The 20381-nt window shown below is 48.7% G+C and overlaps 1 protein-coding gene across 1 annotated transcript in view; it reads right to left on the reverse strand.

Annotated features, from left to right (window-relative positions):
- ATP8B1 (ATPase phospholipid transporting 8B1) overlaps window positions 1–20381 on the reverse strand; it is a 124427-nt gene that overhangs the window by 45478 nt on the left and 58568 nt on the right. The window contains exon 2 of the mRNA XM_002920263.4: window positions 17424–17626. Within this exon, the coding sequence (XP_002920309.2) occupies window positions 17424–17626 (203 nt within the window). The remainder of the gene's footprint in view (window positions 1–17423; window positions 17627–20381) is intronic.

Genomic DNA, 20381 nt, shown 5'->3' on the forward strand with positions numbered 1-20381 from the left:
CCACCCCCCAACCCAATAGGGCTGATGGCCTTCCAAAACAAAGTAAATTTGCACACAGATATGCACAGTGGGGACGATGAGGTGAAGTCAGAGGGAAAACCTACAAGCAAGGGGTGAGGCCTGGAACAGACCCTTCCTTTCCTTGGCCTCTGTAGGAACCCAACCCTGCCCACACCTTGATTGCAGACTTCCAGGCTCCAGATCTGAGAGATTATTAAGTTTCTCCCGTTGAGGCAGCCCAGTTTGTGACACTTTGTTACGGCAGCCTTAGCAAACTAGTGGACGTGTTGTAATTTGACCCAGTGTCCACAGAACACTGGAGTTCTAGAAGAGTAATCCTCGTTAAACAGGACCCAAACAAAATCCCAGAGCCCCGGAAGGTCACAGCTAAATTAAGCCAAATTATTATTTTCAAACTCATGTACTTGGTTTGTAAAGTTTAGAACCCATTAAATATTTAGTGAATGGATAAATCAAAGAAAAAGGCCACCACCGACTAACTCAACACTCTTGAGGCCTGATCACAGATGATCACTGCTTCACCTCACGTGCTTAACGTCACATCCACGGTACTGAGCGGCCTCAGTCCATTCAATCAGCATGTCCGAGTTCCAAGGAACCTGAGGACGTCCACAGCATCTCTACTGCTGGGCGGGGGGGGGGGCACATTTCTCACTAACAGGTGTCTCGTAAAACCCTTCTCCCTAGCCGCCACACCCCCTGACCCCCACTACCCAGCACTAACGCTTTCTATCCTGATTCTCCTTGGAGATAGCTTTCTCCACGCTTACTGGAAGATGCTGTCTATGGGTTTAGAAGAACTATTCCTAAGTCCTGTGAGATCACGTCTTCCTCATTCCCACCCTAACCACAACCCCATTCCTAACATCTGTGCTTATCATCCCCTTATTTTTCTGTATCGGTTCATCAAGTACACCCCCCCCCAAATAAGTTGTTCGGGCCAGTTTTGACCTGTATCACTTGGATTCTTCTGTGAATTGCTTTTCCTCCCTCAACACTCTGTGACTTTCCTCTCTATCAGTGTGGATAACTGCTCTTGCTTGCCAGTGGTTTATAGTATCGCTCTTTTTGTCGTCTCTAGTGAGTCCACAGCTGGCTGAGGACTCGCTGGAGGTAGATTTTTGAGTTGACCTGTCACCCCCCCATCTTATAAACAATTGTGCCCCATCCTGTGGTGATAGGAATTCCTCCTACTGAGTGTTTGGTCCTCCCTTCCTTCCTTCTGAGCTTCGGCGCTGGGCTTGGAGACTCCCTGGCTTCCGACCTACCCACACACGTAGCCCTCACTCTGCAAAACTGAAACGAGGGTCTCACCACTGCAAGGTTAGCTGCTCTGGCAACAGACTGGCGCGGAGTCTCCGGGCCTGCAATCACCACACTGGGCAGCTCTCTGGGGGCACACTGCCCCCCACCCGCCTCCGACATGCTGAAAGTACTCATGAAGGATATGCTTGCAGAACTTCCCAATGAATAGTAAAGGTAAAGCTTGCAAGGTGAGATCTAATTCATCTCCGGCTCAATTCCTTTCTAACTCAGTGGATCCCCCATTGATGGAGCCCAGCACCTAACGGAAATTTCGGCTAAAGGGACTTTTCTAATGCAGAGATGGCACACCTGGCAGGCTACATCTACAGAGGAAAAATATTTCCTCCCACCGGGTTTGCTTTACCCATCTCCTCCTGACTTCTTCTGTCCCATGACGTGTAGCATCATAGCTAACATTGTTCAGTGTTTACTACGTATAAGGCATCATGACAAGGAGTCTGGTTTCTCCGTCCACTCTCCTGTATGGACTGGCTCTGCTTTTGTGACCCATGCTCCAAACCACCCTGAGAAGTCTGCCCATGAGTCGAGGTGGGAGGGATGCTTACGAGCACAGGGTTAACCTTTCCACCAGGAAAAGTGGAAGTCAAGTATCAGGCCGCGCTTGGTTTCCTAACAGGAAGGGATCAGCATGCCGCTGCTATGAAATCTCAGGACAAGGAGGCCATCAATGAGGAAGGGAGGATGAGGAAGCAGCTCTTTGGCTCCAGGTCCTCCACTGACTCGGGTCTGGACGTGTGCACTGGATGAACTTCCTCTGTAGGGTATACACGAGTGGGTCAGCCCAGTTTGGATGCACCCCTCCCTCCCTGGCTAAGTGCCAAGGGAGGGAAATTAACAACTAAAGGGACTCAACTATTTTTGGAGATGGGAATGTATTAAAGAACTTTTACAGGTAAAGAATTCTAAAATTATCGGGTTTTTTTTTTTTTTTTAAGATTTTATTTATTTACTTGACAGAGAGCAGGAGCAAGCACAAGAAGGGGGAGGGGCTGAGGGAGAAGCAGGCTCGCCACTGAGCATGGAGCCAGACACAGGGCTTGATCCCAGGACCCCGGGATCATGACCTGAGCTGAAGGCAGATGCTTAACCGACTGAGCCACCCAGGCCCCTAAAATTACCGATCTTATAAAATTATCCAAATAAAGACATACTTTTGAAAATACTGTTTCATTTTTTGAAATGATTCATTTTCTAGACTTTTCCCTTAATAGGAGTACAGATAACATTGCAAAAGGGACAAGTGTGGACTACCGAAGAATGCAAACAATTAACCTTGTTACTTTTTTAAAAACCACAATACCATTACTAAAAATTCCTCTTGCATCATTTTGGCTGCCATTCATTGGGTAATCATACTGATTGTGCCATTACAAATGGAACTGCACCCAGCCTCTCTCTAGCAGAAGTGCAATTTTATCACATGAGAAAATTAAAATGGAACTGCAAGACAACTCATAAGCACTGTTACAATGTGTGCTGTTACACAATCGGAATATAATGTATGCAATCAGAACATTTCTTCCCCACTCAAATAGGAGATCTAAATAAAAGCAGGTAAAAAAAAAAAAGGGTATTTTATAGGGTAATCTTGAATCCATTCTATGTTACGATAACTTGAAAATGTACGTGCTTCTAATGGTTTACGTTAGCTTGCAGATGGCTTGCAACACACCTCCTGCTATCAGTGTCCCAGAACTTCATCGGGCTGCTGTTCCTAAACCCCAGGAAGGCTGAGAAGGAAAAGAAACTGGATTCTTCAAGAAGAAAGAAAAGGTCAAGGGGAAGGGATAAAAATCAATCTCAGAAAAACTCGAGAGGAAAGAATAAGCTGCCCAGTTAATGAGCTAGATTCATTGCCCCTACACCCTCGTGGCTCTTTTTTGTTTGTCTTAATTTTTAATTTAAATTCAACTCAGTTGGGACGCCTGGGTGGCTCAGTTGGTTAAGCGTCTGCCTTTGGCTCAGGTCATGATCCTGGGGTCCTGGGATCAAGCAGGGGGTCTGCTTCTCACTCTGCCCCTCCCCCTGCTCGTGCGCTCATACATTCTCATGTAAATGAACAAAATCTTAAAAATAAATAAATTCAATTTAGTTAACATATAATGTATTATTAGTTTCAGGGGTAGAATGTAGTGATTTATCAGTTGCATACAACACCCAGTACTCATTCCATCACGTGCCCTCCTTAAAGCCCATCACCCTGTTAGACCATCCCCCCCATCCACCTCCCCTCCAGCAACCCTCAGTTTGCTTGAAATTTCCCTCATAATTAAGTCCCCCAGCCAGTGGTTCCTCCGTCTGTCCCGCACCACGCCTCATCCCCACCCCATTTGATGTGGATACTTCTGACAGAAAGGGTGACTGACCTCAAACGGGCAGCGAAGGGTCTACCAGAAATGCCTTTGGTCTCTTAATTTTACACTGTGATAACACCTTAGAGAGACTGGAGAAAGTAACCAGTATGTCTTTATCTGCAACATGCTGACCTTAACCACAGGAATTTTCTAGTTAAGTTTAGAAATCTGATTGCAGTCAAATAATCAGTAACCCTATTTCCAACAAGGTTTCGTGTTTGGTATAACTCAGACAAATCAGAGGGCAAACAAATTGATGTCCTGATTCTCCTCTGAGTGTTGTGCTAATTGCTTGAGGAATATTTCAAGTGGAGACCATAAAAAAAGTGAAAACAGTGTTCTGTGGTTAAATACATTTGCAAAGACAGCATATCGTACTGCATCCCTCTTTTGGAATTCAATGGACCCACTGGTATATTAAAGGCTCAGAGAAGAAATTTATTTAATTGTATTCAATTCAATCTTTTCAAAATTAATGTGATCACAGCCACATTTTTTTAAAAATCACAGAACACCTACTAATACGGTTCGAGAAATGCTGCGCCAAAGCGCATGTCTTTAGGAAGGGCAGCAAAATAGCATTTGGAAATATTTGTCCGTTTGATCAAACATTTACGAATTACTCACTTGGAACAGAGAACTTTACTAGACATTTGGACCACAAGGCTAACTTACAGAAAAAGAAGATAGCTTGCTCCCATTTTCTAGAATGAAAATACTAAAAGAAGAAATAATAGGGGCGCCTGGGTGGCACAGCGGTTAAGCGTCTGCCTTCGGCTCAGGGCGTGATCCCGGCGTTCTGGGATCGAGCCCCACATCAGGCTCTTCTGCTATGAGCCTGCTTCTTCCCTTCCCACTCCCCCTGCTTGTGTTCCCTCTCTCGCTGGCTGTCTGTATCTCTGTCGAATAAATAAATAACATCTTTAAAAAAAAAAAAAGAAATAATAAATTTTCCAGCAAAAAATGCACATATGTCCCTTTGGTAAAAAGGTATGAAGATAGCAGCTAACAATGTAAAACCATCAATGCATGTGTCCAGATATGCATACAACATCAGCCAGCTATGGCTCAAAGTCGTCCCCAAATTCGGTTAATGTGCGTCCAGTACATCTAAACATTGCCAAACGCTGTTCAGAGTACTCCCACCATCACCCAGACCTTTGACAGCTGCCATACAGAAAGTAAGTTCCCCTGGCCCCTCGTCCTTACTGCTGCTTCTGAATTCTTGCTTACAGACACGCCAACAACCAAACAGCTACGGATTGGTACGAACTACAACAAAGCAGCAGAATAAAAAGATCTAAAGTTTAACATCAAAAAGAAAAACCAACAACCCACAGAAGAGAGAAATGGGTAAAGGACATGAATAGACATTTCGTTCGAAGGGAAATTCAAATGGTTCTTAAATATGTGAAAACATACTCGAGTTCATTAAAAAAAAAAAAAAGAAGTGCGGTTCTTTGGGGTGGTACCAATTTTTAGCCTACAGTGGCAAAAATACTGGCGAAGAGGAAAGAATCTGATGACACACTGGGTTGAAAAGACAGCGGAGGGCCAGGCCCCCTTAAGGGGTCTCTGTGAACAGCCACTGGGCTACATCTATCAGATTTTAACACCCACCCACATGCACTGGCTGATGGAGCAATCCCACTTCTAGGAATTTCCCCCCCATGTATATACTCATGCACAGGAGAGATGACACATCTCGGCACTATTCAGTGCAGCCCTGTTAATCAGGAAGATCAGAAACAACCCAAATGCCACCATGAGCAGCTAGTTAACAACCACATGACAAAAGTCTATGCAGTCTGCATAAAAGAATAAGGCAGCTGGGGCGCCTGGGTGGCTGTGTTGGTTAAGTGTCTGATTTCAGCTCAGGTCATCTCGGTTAGGGTCCTGGGATGGAGCCCTGTACTGGGTTCCCCGCTCAGTGGGGAGTATACCTGTCTCTCTCTCCCTCTGCCCCTCCCCCTGCTCATGCTCTCTGTCACTCTCAATAAATAAAATCTTAATTACACTAAGGGACAAAAGCAGGGGTCTCTACAATACCATGCTTTCAGCTATAGGACACACAGAATTAATGAACAGGGACGCATGCATATACATGTACTGGCACAGGTGTGTTTATGAATCTGTAGGTAGACAGGGGCACGGTAAGTATTCTTTGCACGTACAAGCGTGTGTGTGTACATCTCTGGAAGAACGCCTGAGAAACTGACACCATCAGTTTCTTTCTGCGAAAGGAAACCGCACGGCTGAAGGACAGAGGAGACAAGGAAGGAGACCTCATCTTCACTGTTCCCTCCTATAATTAGATCTATATGCATGTATTACCTTTTAAAACAAAATGCTTACAATTCAATTCCTTCCCTCTATACATTTACATATAAAGCCAATATGTAAGTTCCTTAATTTTCTTATGGTCATTATACCATTGTAGTTACTATTTTAAAAAATATTTTTCTAAAGGCAGTGGGACGGTGGGTGGGAATAAACCAAGAGTGAACAATACAGGAAAAGATGGAAGTCTATGGGGTTCCGGGTTCCAACGTCCAGCCATCAGACGGGAGTGGCACGGTCAGATCGTGGTTCACCCTGGTCACACTCACAGCAGTGAGCAGGATGTATTTGAAGGGAACAAATCTGGAGGCAGAAGACCACTGCGGTCACTGAAGGGAGAGTGGATGTGAGCCTGAGCCAGAACTAAGGGACTGGAAATGGAGAAGGCAGATTCAAGAACCGCAGGACAATGGTCTGAATGTGGGCAAGGAAGAATGAGAAATCAAAATAAAGTCAAAATGAGAAAACGGTGACCCCAGGATGCCAGCTGGGGTGACCGGATGGACAGAGGTGCCGCGGACGAGCTAGAGGACACAGAGGTGCGAGTCTAGTTGGGGGGACTGGCGAACGGAAGACACCTATAGGACGAGTCGGGGGAAACAACCATCCAGGAGCCGCAAAAACAGATCTGGACTCCAGGCTGAGGTTTAGGGTGGAGATCGAGATTGGAAGGTACTGGACCTGCAGGTGTGGACTGAAACCAGGAACGTGAATGGATCGCGTCGCAAGTGAGCGTGGAGGAAACAGAGCTAAGAGCAGACAAGACTGAAGCAGCGGCGGAGAGGAGGAATCCACGCACGAGACTATGAGGCTCGGGGAGAAGTCAGGAGAACCCGCGTCACAAAAGTGAGAGTGCAGGAGCATTCGCAGCAGGCAGCGACGACCCAGTACACAGGGACAAAAGATGCCTGGTGACGCGGAGATCAGAATCCTGTTGGTGCCCTTATGGAAATGAGAGGAGTGTCCTCTGGTTAAGAAAGTAAAGGGGGGTTGGGCTCATTAGGTGGTGGTTTTAGGACAGAGAGACTGAAGGAGCCGGGACAGAGAGGGTGAGGACACAGGAAGAGAAGGGGCTGAGGGGGGCGGGGGGGGGTCTGTCCGGGCTCCTCCTCCCCGGGGGAGGGGCACAGAAGGAGGAGTGAGGGTTTGCACAGCCTTGAGTTCCTTGCGTTTCTTCGTATGTGCGGATGAGGCGGCTCAAAGCGGGCACCGTCAGAGAGCTCATGAGAGGGTGAGAAAGGCATTAACTGTGGGCGGGCAAGAGTTTGGAGTCACGAACTGATCGTGTCCATATGCTTGTTTGTGTGGTGTTTGTAGCGTTCAGCTCTGTTGTTCCCTCTACCCCATCCCCCCAAAAACGAAAAAAAAAAAAAAAAGCTCAAAAATGGACGGAATGACAGCAAAGTAAAAGGCCAAATGCTGCTGCTTGGGCATGCACACGCACACACGTGCACACCTACACACACACACAACTCTGCTCCCTGGTCTTGGCACTTGCTCCACCAAGCCAGACCAAGTTGCGTCACCAAACACCTGGTGAGAAATGCAGACTCTCGGCTGCACCCCAGACCCACGGCAGCAGGATGGCATTTTAACAAGACCCCAGATGGACTACTCTGCGCCCTGACTGTGCGAGGAGCGGCTCTCAACCCTCCTGGAATCCCCGAGAGGGGCTTTTTATCACATCCTGAAGCCCAGGGCTCCAGCCCCAGGGATTCTGGCTTTAGTCGGGGCTGAGGCCAGCAAAGGTCCCAAGTGATCCTCATTTGCAGGCGAGGCTGTCATCCCCTGCTCAACTGCAGTGTTCTTCCTCAGCCTTTCTCCTGCCTCCACCCCCCCACCCAAGGGTGATGGAGGGTGACGAGTGCTCCCCAGAACCCCCCCTCACCACCCAAGCAACACACCGCGGAGTCTGAAGCAGGCAGGACTTGGAGTTTTGGACGGCCTTTAGAAATAAACGCCTCTCGCCGGAGAGAATCTTTATTCTCAAGGTGCTTTCCAAACTTAATGTGCATACGAATCACCTTGTTAACAGATTCTGATTGGCTGGTCTGGGACGAGGCCAAGGTTCTGTATTTAATTAGCACCCCGGTGAGTGGAGCAGAGAGACCTCGCTCTGGGAAGCAGGCAGGCTCTGGGAAGCAGGCACAGTAGGAGATGAGTCACAGGATTGTCCTGATGTGAGCCTGAAACTGGTGGGATTCATTTTATTTTTTTAAACAGATTTTATTTATTTACCCAAGAGAAAAAGAGAGAGCACAAGCGGGGGGGAGGGGGAGAGGGAGAAGCAGACCCCCACGCCCCACTGGGCGGGGAGCCCGACACAGGGCTCGATCCGAGGACCCCCGAGAACATGACCTGAGCCAAAGGCAGACGCTTAACCGATTGAGTCACCCAGGCGCCCTGGGATTCATTTTAAAATATGGATCCCCCCCTTGCCTCACTCTAGACCTACCTTCTCAGCATCTCCAGGGACTGAGCCCAGGCACCCAGGGAGTTTAAAGGCTCCACACAAGATTCTGTTGCACCAGCAGGACTGAGAACCCCCAGTTTGTGCAAGTGTCTCCCTAAGGCGACTTCTATCATCAAAAACCTACTTTAGAGACACAGGTTTCAAACAGGCCTCAGAAAAGCCACTGCCACGTAGGCCTCCACGAGCAAGAGCTTCCTCCTTGCGGTTCAGCCATAAATGACATTACTCAAAAGCAAGTTCTACAAAACGAGATAGCACAGTCTCCCCCATTACAAATCACTCAGGGAGGGACACCCCACAGCCTTCATTCTCTAAGCCACCAGTTACTGTGGTATTCACAGAGCCAACGTGTAGAAGGCAGCCTACAGCTTCTTCGAGACAAAAAGTAAGTAGCCAGAGCAGAATTTCCACACGGGGTATGTGTCGAAAAGTCAAAAATTTATCCCCTTGAGTGGAAAAGAGAGCCCCTCAGCACGTTGCATGGATTTCCTATGAGTTACGTATCTCAGTGAGCCGATCTGTGTTTGGTTCCCAGATAAAAATGAATTCACAGATGCTCTAGGGAGCCACATCCTGAATTCCAGATTCTTCGTGGAGGATACCACTTTCAACAGGTACACACCTGACCTTGCTCCGTTGCCGCCACACCCAACCTAAAATCATGCCGAGCGAGGGCAACTTCCTTGACTGAACATTCCATCTAAATACTGCCAACCACTGATCATCTCACCCATGAACAGAATTATGAACAACAAAATTCTGAGTTGGAGAAGAGTTTTAAAGAGATGTAGCTTGTGGGCACCTGGCTGGCTCAGTCGGTAGAGCATGTGACTCTTGGATCTCGGGGTCATGAGTTCAAGCCCCATGATGGGCCTTGAGCTTACTCTAAAAAATGAAAGAAAGAAATGCAGTATTGTATCTTCAGGTACAGAGAGCCACCCACCCCAGGCAAGAAGAAAGGTCTCTGGGGACTGCGTCCAAGAACAGCCCGATGTGAATGAACCAGCTGCTCACGGGCACACACTTCAGAGGCGAACGGAAGCTGTTCCGTGAGTGACTTAGCATTCCCCACATGATGCTGTTCACGCTATTGTTTGGCTTTAAACAAAAAAACAAAACCAAAGCTAAATAACGTTGGAGCCTCTGTGTGAACTGGCTCCAATTTCAAAGCAGCAGAAGCAAAACTCGTTCTGATACGCAGCAGTCCCGTGTCTCAGCTAACATCAAGCACAAAGAGGGAGGCAGGGCGGGCAGGTGTGCGCCCCCACCCAGGGGCGGGGGCGGGGGGAGGCTGTGCCACATGGGAGTGTGCACGTGCGCTTATGGGACAGGTGAGGGGCGAGTACTCACCGGACAGACTGCTCCCCTAAAGTACCTGCAGTCACCCTCTCCCTAAGAACTTGCCACTTACGTGATACAGCAAAACCCAGAAGTCCGTCACCTCCCCTCCCGGGGATGGAGGTCTGGGAGCTGAAGCTCAGTGCCGTCCATCACCTCGTGGTTAAGACTCTGAAATGCTCTCATTTCTCAGCCACAAGGCTGCTTCATTCCACGTCCTTTCTTACCACTTCATTATATCTTTTTAGCTGCCAGGGCCGGGAACCCAAGGAGACGTCCCACCTATGTTCCGGACTAGTGAGGGTCAAAACAACAGCCCTCTCTGCTTGACCTACAAAAGGTCAACCCTCTCTCCTTCCCCCTGCATTACACATCCCTACCAATGGCTCCATTATCCACGGAGGCAAGAGAGCACTCTCCAAAGGTGACTGCAAGAGTATCTCCCAACCTGCAACGTGACCTTCTCCCTCCTCATCAACAAAGGACATCGAATCTCCCTTGCCTTGAATCAGACCTAGCTTCAGTGACTCTCCGTAACCAAGAGATGCTCAGCACAAGCATGTCGCCTGAATTCTGCAACCAGCTTCTGCTTTGACCTTGATCTTTTGGGATGCTGGTTCTTCACCACCCCCCCACAGGACACTCCCAGTGCAGTCCAGTGCTATGTTGGCAGAAGCCCAAACCACACAGAGATGCTTCCATCTACAGACCCACTTGAGCCTTTGAGTTACCCAGCTCAGGTGCCAGACATGAGTGTAGAAGCTTCCAGATGATTCCAGGCCCCAGAGGTTCAAATCACCTTGGTTGTTCAGGTCTTCACACAGCTGAGGGCCCAGACATCCTAGAGCAGAAGCAAATCACCCCTGCCATGTCCTGTCTGAACTCCAGACTCACAGAATCTGTGACACCATGATGATGACTTTGTGCCAATAAGTTTGGAGTGCTTTTTCATGCAGCAACAGACAACTAGACTATCCACTGGGGCGTTAAAGCCAGAGGTATAACTCAGGGCTCCTTTTCTCTTGACCCTTGGATCTAATGGGATTTGTGAATGTTAAATCCCTAACACTGATCATGATCTGTCACCCTTCTCTCCATCTTGGCCATCTTGGTTTCGGTCCTTACCAGTTTTTACTTGGATTATTGTCTACTCTCTTCTCCCTGCTATTGCCAACATGGGATTTCTAAAATAAATCCATGTTCCCGACATATTTACTGAGTGCCTTTTCTGGGCTTTGCATGGGATAAACATGGCCCCAACTCTCATGAAGCCAACAGTCTAGTGGGAGAGAGTCGCACAGTCATCCAAGGACATAATCCTAAGTGCCCTCAGAGATATGAAGGAAAGTGCAAGGGGCTCATACAACTGGGGGTCTGCTCCAGGCTAGGGCTGGGGCTCACAGAAGACTTCTCTATGGAAGTGACAACTCCATTGAGAGCTGAAGGATGAGAAGGAGCCAGGCACAGGGAAGGGGCTGCACTGGGAAGAGTGGATGGAAAGTCACTGGCTGGGGAGGTGTGCATGAATCAGGAACTGAGGGTAGGACGAGGTGATGGAACAGTGAAGAAGGCAGGTGGCTGGGACAGGACAACAGGGCCAGATGACATGGGCCTGAGCAGCCAAGGGAAGGAGCTGGAGTCAGATCCCAAGGGCAGGGAAGTCATTCCCCTCCGCCTCATGAAGACTGGACTGGGAGGAGCAAGCATGGCTATGGAGCAGCCATGATGGCAGGAGGCCACTGCACATCTAGTCATGTTATTTTCTGCCTAAAAAGCTTACATGGCTCCCTGGAGCCTTCAGGGGAAGGTCCAAACTCTGGCATGGCTGTTGCCCCACTCTCATCATCTAGGCTCCAAAAATGACCCACAGTTCCCTGAACACTCAGCTCCTTGGAGCCTCCCTTCACACTGCCTCAGTTAGAGCACCCTGCTCCCGACTCCAATGGGGCTGATTTCCCTCTCACACGTACTGAGGACTCAGCTCAGGTGTCCTCACCTCCAGGAAGCCTTCCTTGCCCAGAGAAGGCCGCTGAAGAACGCACCTGATTCCCTATTCACACCTATGTTGAAGCTCTCTGATGCGTTCAACCACAAATGCCCACCAAGCCTCTACAACCCGCCAGGCACAGAGCCTGGTGCCCTGACACGACCCTCCTGCCTCCCCTCTCGCTTCTCCCAACAAGCTCCTCCCCATCTCTCACTTGGCAGCTCAAGCATGCCTTTTACACAAGGAAGCAGGGCAGGCTCCTATGTCCCAGCCCTCAGAGCGGAAACACAGGTCAACCCATTACGAGACCAAGTCACTGCATGAGTGGGGCTCTTTCTGCGAGGTTTTGCTTTGTCCCTGCGGTCTCACGTGTGCACGGGTGAAATTCTCCACCAACAGAGTTTTCTGCTTTCTCTGTTTGGAGAGACTGATGCCTTGGCCTCCTGCGGGTGTGCTGAACTACCTGAGACCAGGCGGAAGGCTTCACCTGAGAAACCACTGGGGTCTAGGAAAGCAGGGGGGTGGGAGTGGCAAGAGGGACCACAGGTCTGCAAATAGAAAGGCTGGAGAAGGCGGTGTTCATGGGAAAGGCTTATTGGATGGCAGGGGCAGGAGTGACCTTAAATCACCCCAAATTTCCTCAATATGCGGGCACACTCATTGCCAGGAAAACAAACTATTCTTCATCCCATCCTCCTCTGCAACCATTCACGGCACTTGGATTTGGGGACAGAAGGAGCTGTTTAAAAGAATGAGTCCACAGCTGCAGCCTGGGGGGGTTCCAGGAGACTCTGAGTACCCCAAAAGGAAGTAGAGGGGTCAAGAAGAAGGTCTGATGCTGGAAAGAAGAGGGGAGATGATGGGGAAGGGTGGACATTTTCAGTTTGATATGAAAGCCATGAAGGGAGGAACTGGCCAGAGGGGGTGGTGGGGATAATAGCTACCATTCACTGAGCACTTACTGTGTGGCTGAAACAGTCCTAAATCCTTTACGTTGATTTTCTGATTTAATCTGCACAAGCACCCAACGAAGCAGGTACCGATATCATGCCCATTTCACAGATGGGCACACTGAGGCACAGAGAGGGGAAGTCCCTTCCTCAAGGTCACACAGCTAGAAAGTGGCAAAGCCAGGGCGGAAGCCCAGAGTCTGGACCCAGTGTCCCCCCTCTTCCCCACCACGCACCTCGCCTCAGAGTAACAGAGATACGGTAGGTGAGCAGGTTAACGGGAGTCAGCTTGCCAAAGGAAGGCCTGTAGAGAGAGAATGGAGTATGAAGGGGGATGTGAACATTCTCCAGAAGGAAGGAGAAACAAGAAGAGTGCTGGGACAACAGGATGTTGCTGCCTGCCGAGGAGGTCAGCCCTCCCGACGAGAGGCTGTGACGAAGGTCAAGCGCTCCGGAGACAACAGGTTGGAATATGATGGCAAAAAGCTCACTGGCCCTGGCACAGGGGTTCTTGGTGACTTTAAAGAAAGTGTTATGCACGGGCTGATGGGCAGCCCGTGGAGGGGAAGAACCCAGGGGAATGGGAGGATGTGGTGCTAGAGGAATGGGTTTCCAGAAGCCTGGCCATGAGAAAGGAGACAGGCCAGCCCAAGGCAGAAGGCAGGATTCAGAGAAGAACGTGCTGTAGGACAGGGAAGCTGTGAAGACATGCGTAGGCCAGCAGAGCGGGAAGACGGGGGAGGTAATCAGTATGGCAGTGCGGCCGAGGGGGGCAGGAGACGGCTTTCGTCCTCATCCTCAGGCTCAGAAAAAAGAGCCAGTTTGCATTCATCCAGGAACCTCTCCCGAGCCCTTACTCATTCCCAAGGACTTCATCTGGAAACTGGTTCCTGACTGGCCCAGAATTACCCAAGGAGTTGACCTAGGGGACACCAGGATGGTGGGATGGTTTTTAAAAAAATAAATAAATAAATAAAAATTAAAAAGGCAAATTTAAAAACCCCACGGCATTCTAGAGTTATGGAATTTTAGACTGTGGCTGAATAAAATTAAACCGGTTTCTTTAATGCCTCAACTTCTTGGATCCGTTTAAGCTAATGGACAACCTTAAACTCCAAGACAACGTTGAAGAACCCTGAGGTTCTGGTCTCAGGGGCCACAGATCTGTGTCCCTGGAGCATCTGGCAAACCCTGGGAAATGCTGTTCTCGCATCCTCAGCAGGAAACGAGGGTCCGCCCCATAGCATGGGAAACATTTCCATTTGTTTTTGCCCGTCCTTGCTCCAAGTAAACTAAGGGTAAAACTATTCCAGTAAAATCTGCGGGTTTATCTCCTCTGCGGCACATTCTGACAGCATGTTTACCCTCGCCCGGAGTCTCACGCACACCTTAAAGGTCCTTCAACTGAACAGCACTCAAAATGGGTCTCTCAAAACACTTGCTGAACTCAGCTGGGCTAGAAACCAACTTTCTGGGGTGCCTGGGTGGCTCAGTCAGTTGGGTGTCTGCCTATGGCTCAGGTCATGGTCCCTGGGTCCTGGGATCAAGACCCGTGTTGGGCTCCCAGCTCCACGGGGAGACTGCTTCTCCCTCTGCCCCTCACCCCACTTGTGTTCCCTTATTCTCTCTCTCAAATAAATGAGTAAAAATCTTTTAAAAAAATGAATAAATAACCAGCTTTCTGCACTCAGACAATATTGCTAAAGGACTGAATGTGGTTCGTGCCCTTTTAGGCACTGCTCTGTGATGGGTATGGCCTCCGGCGTTCCTCGGCCCCACAGTCCTTCACAGAGTGACTCGTGCTCTGGTTTCTAAAGAACTGATTTCTTTGATGAAAACTGTCCTTCATATAAAATGTCAAGACAGACAGAGGATGGTTAAAATGAAAAAAGTCAGAATGACACAACCTTATTAATTAGGAAAATGACCAAGTGAGATTATGAAAAAAAATTAAAAAGGGAAAAGGAGGGATGCAGAGGAAAAAGGAAGGGATGGAGGGAGTGAGGGAGGAGGAAAGGAAGCCAATCTGTTGGGGACATGCAGGGCAGAAGTCGAATGCAGGGAGAGAGGCTCTAGCATTTACTGAATGCCCTCTGTGTGTTTGGGAAGGGCAGGTAGAGGTGTTAGAATAATATTTCTGAAAGTCACAAGCAAGGTCATTTGACAGGAATTTTAAGAAATGAGAACCACTGGGGGTGGGGGTGCCTGGCTGTCTCGGTTGGTAGAGCTTGTGACTCTTGATCTTGGGGTCGTGTGTTTGAGCCTCACACTGGGTGTAGAGATTACTTAAAAATAAAATCTTATAAAAAAAAAAAAAAGATGGGGGCGGGGGGCCTGGGAGGCTCAGTCAGTTAAGCACCTGCCTTCAGCTCAGGTCATGATCTCAGGGTCCTGGGATCAAGCCCTGCGTCGGGCTCCCTGCTCAGTGGGGAGTCTGCTTCTCCCTCTCCTCTGCTCCCCCCTTGTGCTCTCTCTCTCAAATAAATAATCTTAAAAAAAAAAAAAAAAGGAAAGAAAGAAAGAAATGAGAACCACCAGATTCCCCTAAAAATATAAGCCACCATTGGAAAAGGCTACGAAGAGCCAAGATCAAGTCTGGGCTCCCTTGAGGCCTCTGTTCCAGCAGTAGAATTCTGTAAGGAAGATGACCTGCAAACAGAAGGATCAGGAAAGGGCCCTGAGTGCCAGGACGTGAAGGTGGAGTTGGAAAAAACCAGAGGTGAGAGTTTCCACCCACTACATGCCTCCCTGACGTTTCTGCAGGCACCCAACCCCCGGCCTTTGTTGCATCCTGGACCACACATCTGATAGCACGGCACCCGCACCAACAGCAAAGTTCACCTTGAACCTCACTGGGCCGGTTCTCTGCCAACTCATCGGATAGCCACATATGATAGCGATTCTGAGATTGTGCTAGGAAACTGAGAGGTGCAGTGGGGGAAGGAATGAGGAAGAAACACGGCATTCAGGACTGGGGCAGTCAGCTAGAACTCCTTTGCTAACTTGTCAGGCTACTTCGGCTTGATCCCCCTTCGAACAACATCCAGCCTGGACCTGTTAGGACAGACGCCACATTCCTGTCCAGATTAGCAGTGTTTCCATTTTAATTTAGCTCAGTTATCATGATTTTAGTACGTTCTTCAAGGCAGAAAGCACTTACGCTCAACCCTCAACAGACTGAAATTACAGCCAGAAATCCACAGTAAGTTCTGATCGTTCTAAATGTTTGCTATGGAAAACCAAGGACGGCAAACAGTCTACATGGGTCGATGGCCTGCCAGGTTTCAGAGCCCACTGTGGGTGGAGTCCTGTTTGGACACGTGCTCTCCCCCACAGACAAGCGCCCCCCTCACGGGGGAGAGAGGCAGCCTCTGGCCAGAGCAGGAGAAACCATCCCACGAGTGGCATTTCATGCCCATTGCTCTTCCTACTGGTGAAAACGGTTTGAAAAACCCCACACGGACTAGGGAGCAGAACCCAGCAGGAAAGATGAGGGGAGCGGGGAGTGACACAAGGGAAGCCGACTTCAGGGGGACTTGGGAGGACAGATGGGCTAGTGATGGAGACTTTGGGGAAGCCAGATAGAAGCAGACGGTATTCTGACCGAGGCTGTGGAGACAATACCCCAAGAGTCAGAAACCAGAACTTGGGGCACCTGGGTGGCACAGCGGTTAAGCGTCTGCCTTCGGCTCAGGGAGTGATCCCGGTGTTGTGGGATCGAGCCCCACATCAAGGCTCCTCTGCTATGAGCCTGCTTCTTCCTCTCCCACTCCCCCTGCTTGTGTTCCCTCTCTCGNGAAGAAGGGAAGGGAAGGGGGAAGGGAAGGGGGAAGGGAAGGAAGAAAGGAACCAGAACTTAGCAGAAATTTCTGTAAATGAGAAACCGAAGCTATTTGGGGGGAATTCTAGGGACCGTGGAAGAAATATTTTCGACCTGAAATCTGGAGCAAATCCAGGGCCTAAGGAGGAAAAGAACAGCTTCCTCGTGGAGCAGGACAGCTACAGGGAAAGATCACATTTGCTTACCAGGGTGGGAGAAGCATCGGAAAATGAAATAGAAAAGCCGCAGGGGGAAAAGCCTCATCATCAAAGTAAGCTACACTCTGTCAGTCTAAATGACGGACCGTCTAGGGCGGGAGTGACAGAGACCACGTGGAACACAGAGCCTAAAACAGTTACTGTCTGGCCCTGGCCTCTGGTCCAGACCCGGCCTCGGCGCTCCCCCAGTTCTGGGCAGATGGCACCGTTCGCTGCATGTATGACAGGCCCCTCCTAGCAAGCAGAGCCCACACCACCTCCTAGTCACAAATGACTGAGCAAAAGGTATGGTAACGCCAAGCTTCCTGGGTGCAGAACAAGCAAATTCTTCCATACACAACTCCCTTCTAAAGCTAAATGCTATGCAACGCTGGCCATTTTCCGGGCTGACCCGGCCAGTTAAGTCGAGCAGCCCTGCATGCTGAGGACGACATGTGCTTGTCCGAGCCCAACGACTGTTCTTCCGGCTGCATCCGCAGAGAAGGAAGAGACCCCCTGGACCAGGTAACGCGGACCGGCCGGCCTTTGCACCTGTCGCCGCTGCCCCGTGGGGGCTGACATGGACCAGACCCAGGGTCCGGTCCCAGTGAGGTTACCTTTTCGGAGGGTCTCCCGGGTTTCCTCGGCTTCTCTGTTGACTCGGTTCTGTTCTGGTTCAACCGCAGGCCCCTGGTCGTCAAGCTCATCTTCGGTTTCATCATCACTATAGGGAACCACTTCATCGTTAGGCTGAGAATCCTCCTCAAAGGTCGTTTCGGAGTCTCTTTCTGAATGCATGCTGCTGGCAAACTGGAACCACCTGGTTTAAAAGAAACCAGAGTGAATTACGACCTGTGCCCGGCGTTTGGCTGAATTCTGGCTGCGTCCTGTTACAGGGCCCTTTTAGCAGAACACTATCTCACTCACAAGCAAGGATGTCTGAATAGCGACCCAAAAGTTCAAATTATCGTGCAAGTAAGAACAAAAGCATTCGTTAGGGATTAAATGCTTCAGTGAGAATTAACAACAAAAATGCAGCTGCAAACTCTTTTCTCAAAGCACACACAAACTTTAAGGTAGTATTTCAAGTTGGGAGTCTCTACCCAGCAAAATAAATTGAATTCAAAATCAACATTAAAATAAAATGCAACAGCTGATAAAACACCAGAGTACAGCAGGCATCGCAAGAGTTAGCACGGTTTGCTGACACCGTTTGACAAAACCAACACATACACACATTTATTTGCATCATGGGTCTTAATCCAACTGCATGTCTCACTGCAGGTTGCTGGCCAAGTTTGGGAAACCCTGCCCTAGGATACCCGGTTTCTGCGAACGCTGATATTTTGGGACTTTAATCTGTGATACGTTTTATTTGTTTTTTTAAAGATTTTTTTTTTAAGATTTATTTGACAGAGAGCACAAGCAGGGGGAGCAGCAAGCAGAGGGAGAGGGAGAAGCAGGTTCCTTGCAAAGCTGGGAGCCTGACGTGGGGCTCGATCCCAGGACCCTGGGATCATGACCTGAGCCGAAGGCAGACACTTCACCGACTGAGCCACCCAGGCTTCCCCCTGTGATACATTTTAAATACAAGCTTAGGTCCTCACACGTTACTAAGGACTTCCTGGGAGCGCTCCCTTGCCTCCCTTCCAAACCACCCCCACCCACACCCTGTATGGCGACTTTGTGTTTGTGTGCACACCCCTGTTTGAAGTGACTGCAGGAGGGACAAGCACAGCCGTAGTTAACAGTAAGAAAATATTGACACAAAGACCATGGGTTACATGAAGACGGCCATACAGCCTGGCATTATGTACATCAGCATCGCACTGCCGTGTCCTTGACGTTGTTAATGACAGCAGCTCCCATCTCCTGAGTGGTAACTACACGCCAGGCCCTGCGTGAAATGCTTTAGAGGCATTGGCTCCTAGCAACGTCCCACACCACCCCATTGAAGGTATTATTGTCATTCCTACTCTACAGAGGAGAAAACAAAATGCCTTGAATAACTTGCACAGTAATTATTAAAAATTTGCAGCCAAGGGGCCCCTGGCTGGCTGAATTGGTAGAGCACGCAACTCTTGACCTTGGGGTTATGAGTTCAAGTCCCATGGGTATCTAGCTTACTTTAAAAAAAATTTTTGCAGCAAAAACAATTGCTTTCCTAGGAGAGACCTCTTATATCCTACTTTTATGTTACAGTTTCTTATATGTTTTAGTCAAGCCTTAGTTGCTTTGAGTGGATCCCCATGGCTGATTACACGCTTTGCACCCAATCTAGCATCTAGGCATCTAAATCTTCAGGGCCACAGCTGACCATGTAGGAAATATTCAAGTATTTATCTGAGGGTTTTGTCCAGCATTATTTAAAACAGTAAAACCCAGAAGCAGCTGGGATATCCAATGATTGGTAACTTTAGATGAATTGTGATCTCCTTCTCTGGGACAGTGCACAATTTAGAACATGATCAGGAGACTTTTTTTTTTTTTTTTTTTAAGATTTGTGTATTTGAGAGAGAGAGAGAGAGAGAGAGCGCGCGCGCATGCGAGCAGGAGGGGCAGGGGGTGGGGGAAAGAGAATCTCAGGCACACTCTGCACTGACTGCGGAGCCCAACGCAGGGCTCAGTCCCAGGACCCTGAGATCATGACCTGAGCGGACACCAGCTTAACCAACGGCGCCACCCCAGTGCACCAATCAGAAGAGTTTTTAATGACATTGCAAAAGTCCACACATGTTGAGTTAAAAAGTGAGTTAACAATCTGTATGTATAAAATAGTCCCGGTTATGCAGACATTTATTCTTTTTCCAAAATGCCAACAACTGTCATGCACCATTTAAGTGAAACGATGTGTGCAACGTGCTGGATTCAGTGTTTAGCCTGCAGTAAGTTCTTAGTACAGTCCTTACAGTAAAGTATGCAAATATGAAGTCATTGTGACTGACGGTTTCTCCGTGATTAAGAAAAATGTCATTATAAATAACAAATGGGAATGGTGTGGGATTTATCCCTTTCAGGCTTTTCCATTTCCCGAAGTCTCTTCTAAAATGCACCTGCCCCTCACTGGGAGGTAAAATATTAAACTATTATGGGACTACACTTAAGCAGAGATGTATTCTGTTTTAAAGCCTTTTAATTGCAGAGTAAAATATTCTCTTGCAATCCCAATTTTCTGTGGGCTAGTAAATAACTATTTCTTGGGGTTTTATACATGTTTCATTGGCCTGATTTGTGATTTTGTAATACGCTGCCACCCATGCTTTAGCTGACATTTAAATTTAATGCACGCTCTTTAAAATTCCCAAACCCTTAAAGACAACACCTGCACGAGCACTCTTTCAGAACAAAAGTAATGAAAGCAGTTACCATTGACTGAGCACCTGCTGTGTGTCAAGCAGGACCACCCTGTGAGACGGATAATAGTCTCCCATCCTACAGGTCAGGGCACTGAAGCCCGGCTGCCAAGTGGCAGGAGTTAGGACCCCATCTCTCTGTCACAGGGACATATACGACATTCACAAGTCTGAAAGCACCATACAGAAACACTTTCTCATTCTAGCTCATAACATAAAATG

This window comes from Ailuropoda melanoleuca, chromosome 14 (assembly GCF_002007445.2).
Source record: "Ailuropoda melanoleuca isolate Jingjing chromosome 14, ASM200744v2, whole genome shotgun sequence".
Classification (NCBI taxonomy): Eukaryota; Metazoa; Chordata; class Mammalia; order Carnivora; family Ursidae; genus Ailuropoda; species Ailuropoda melanoleuca.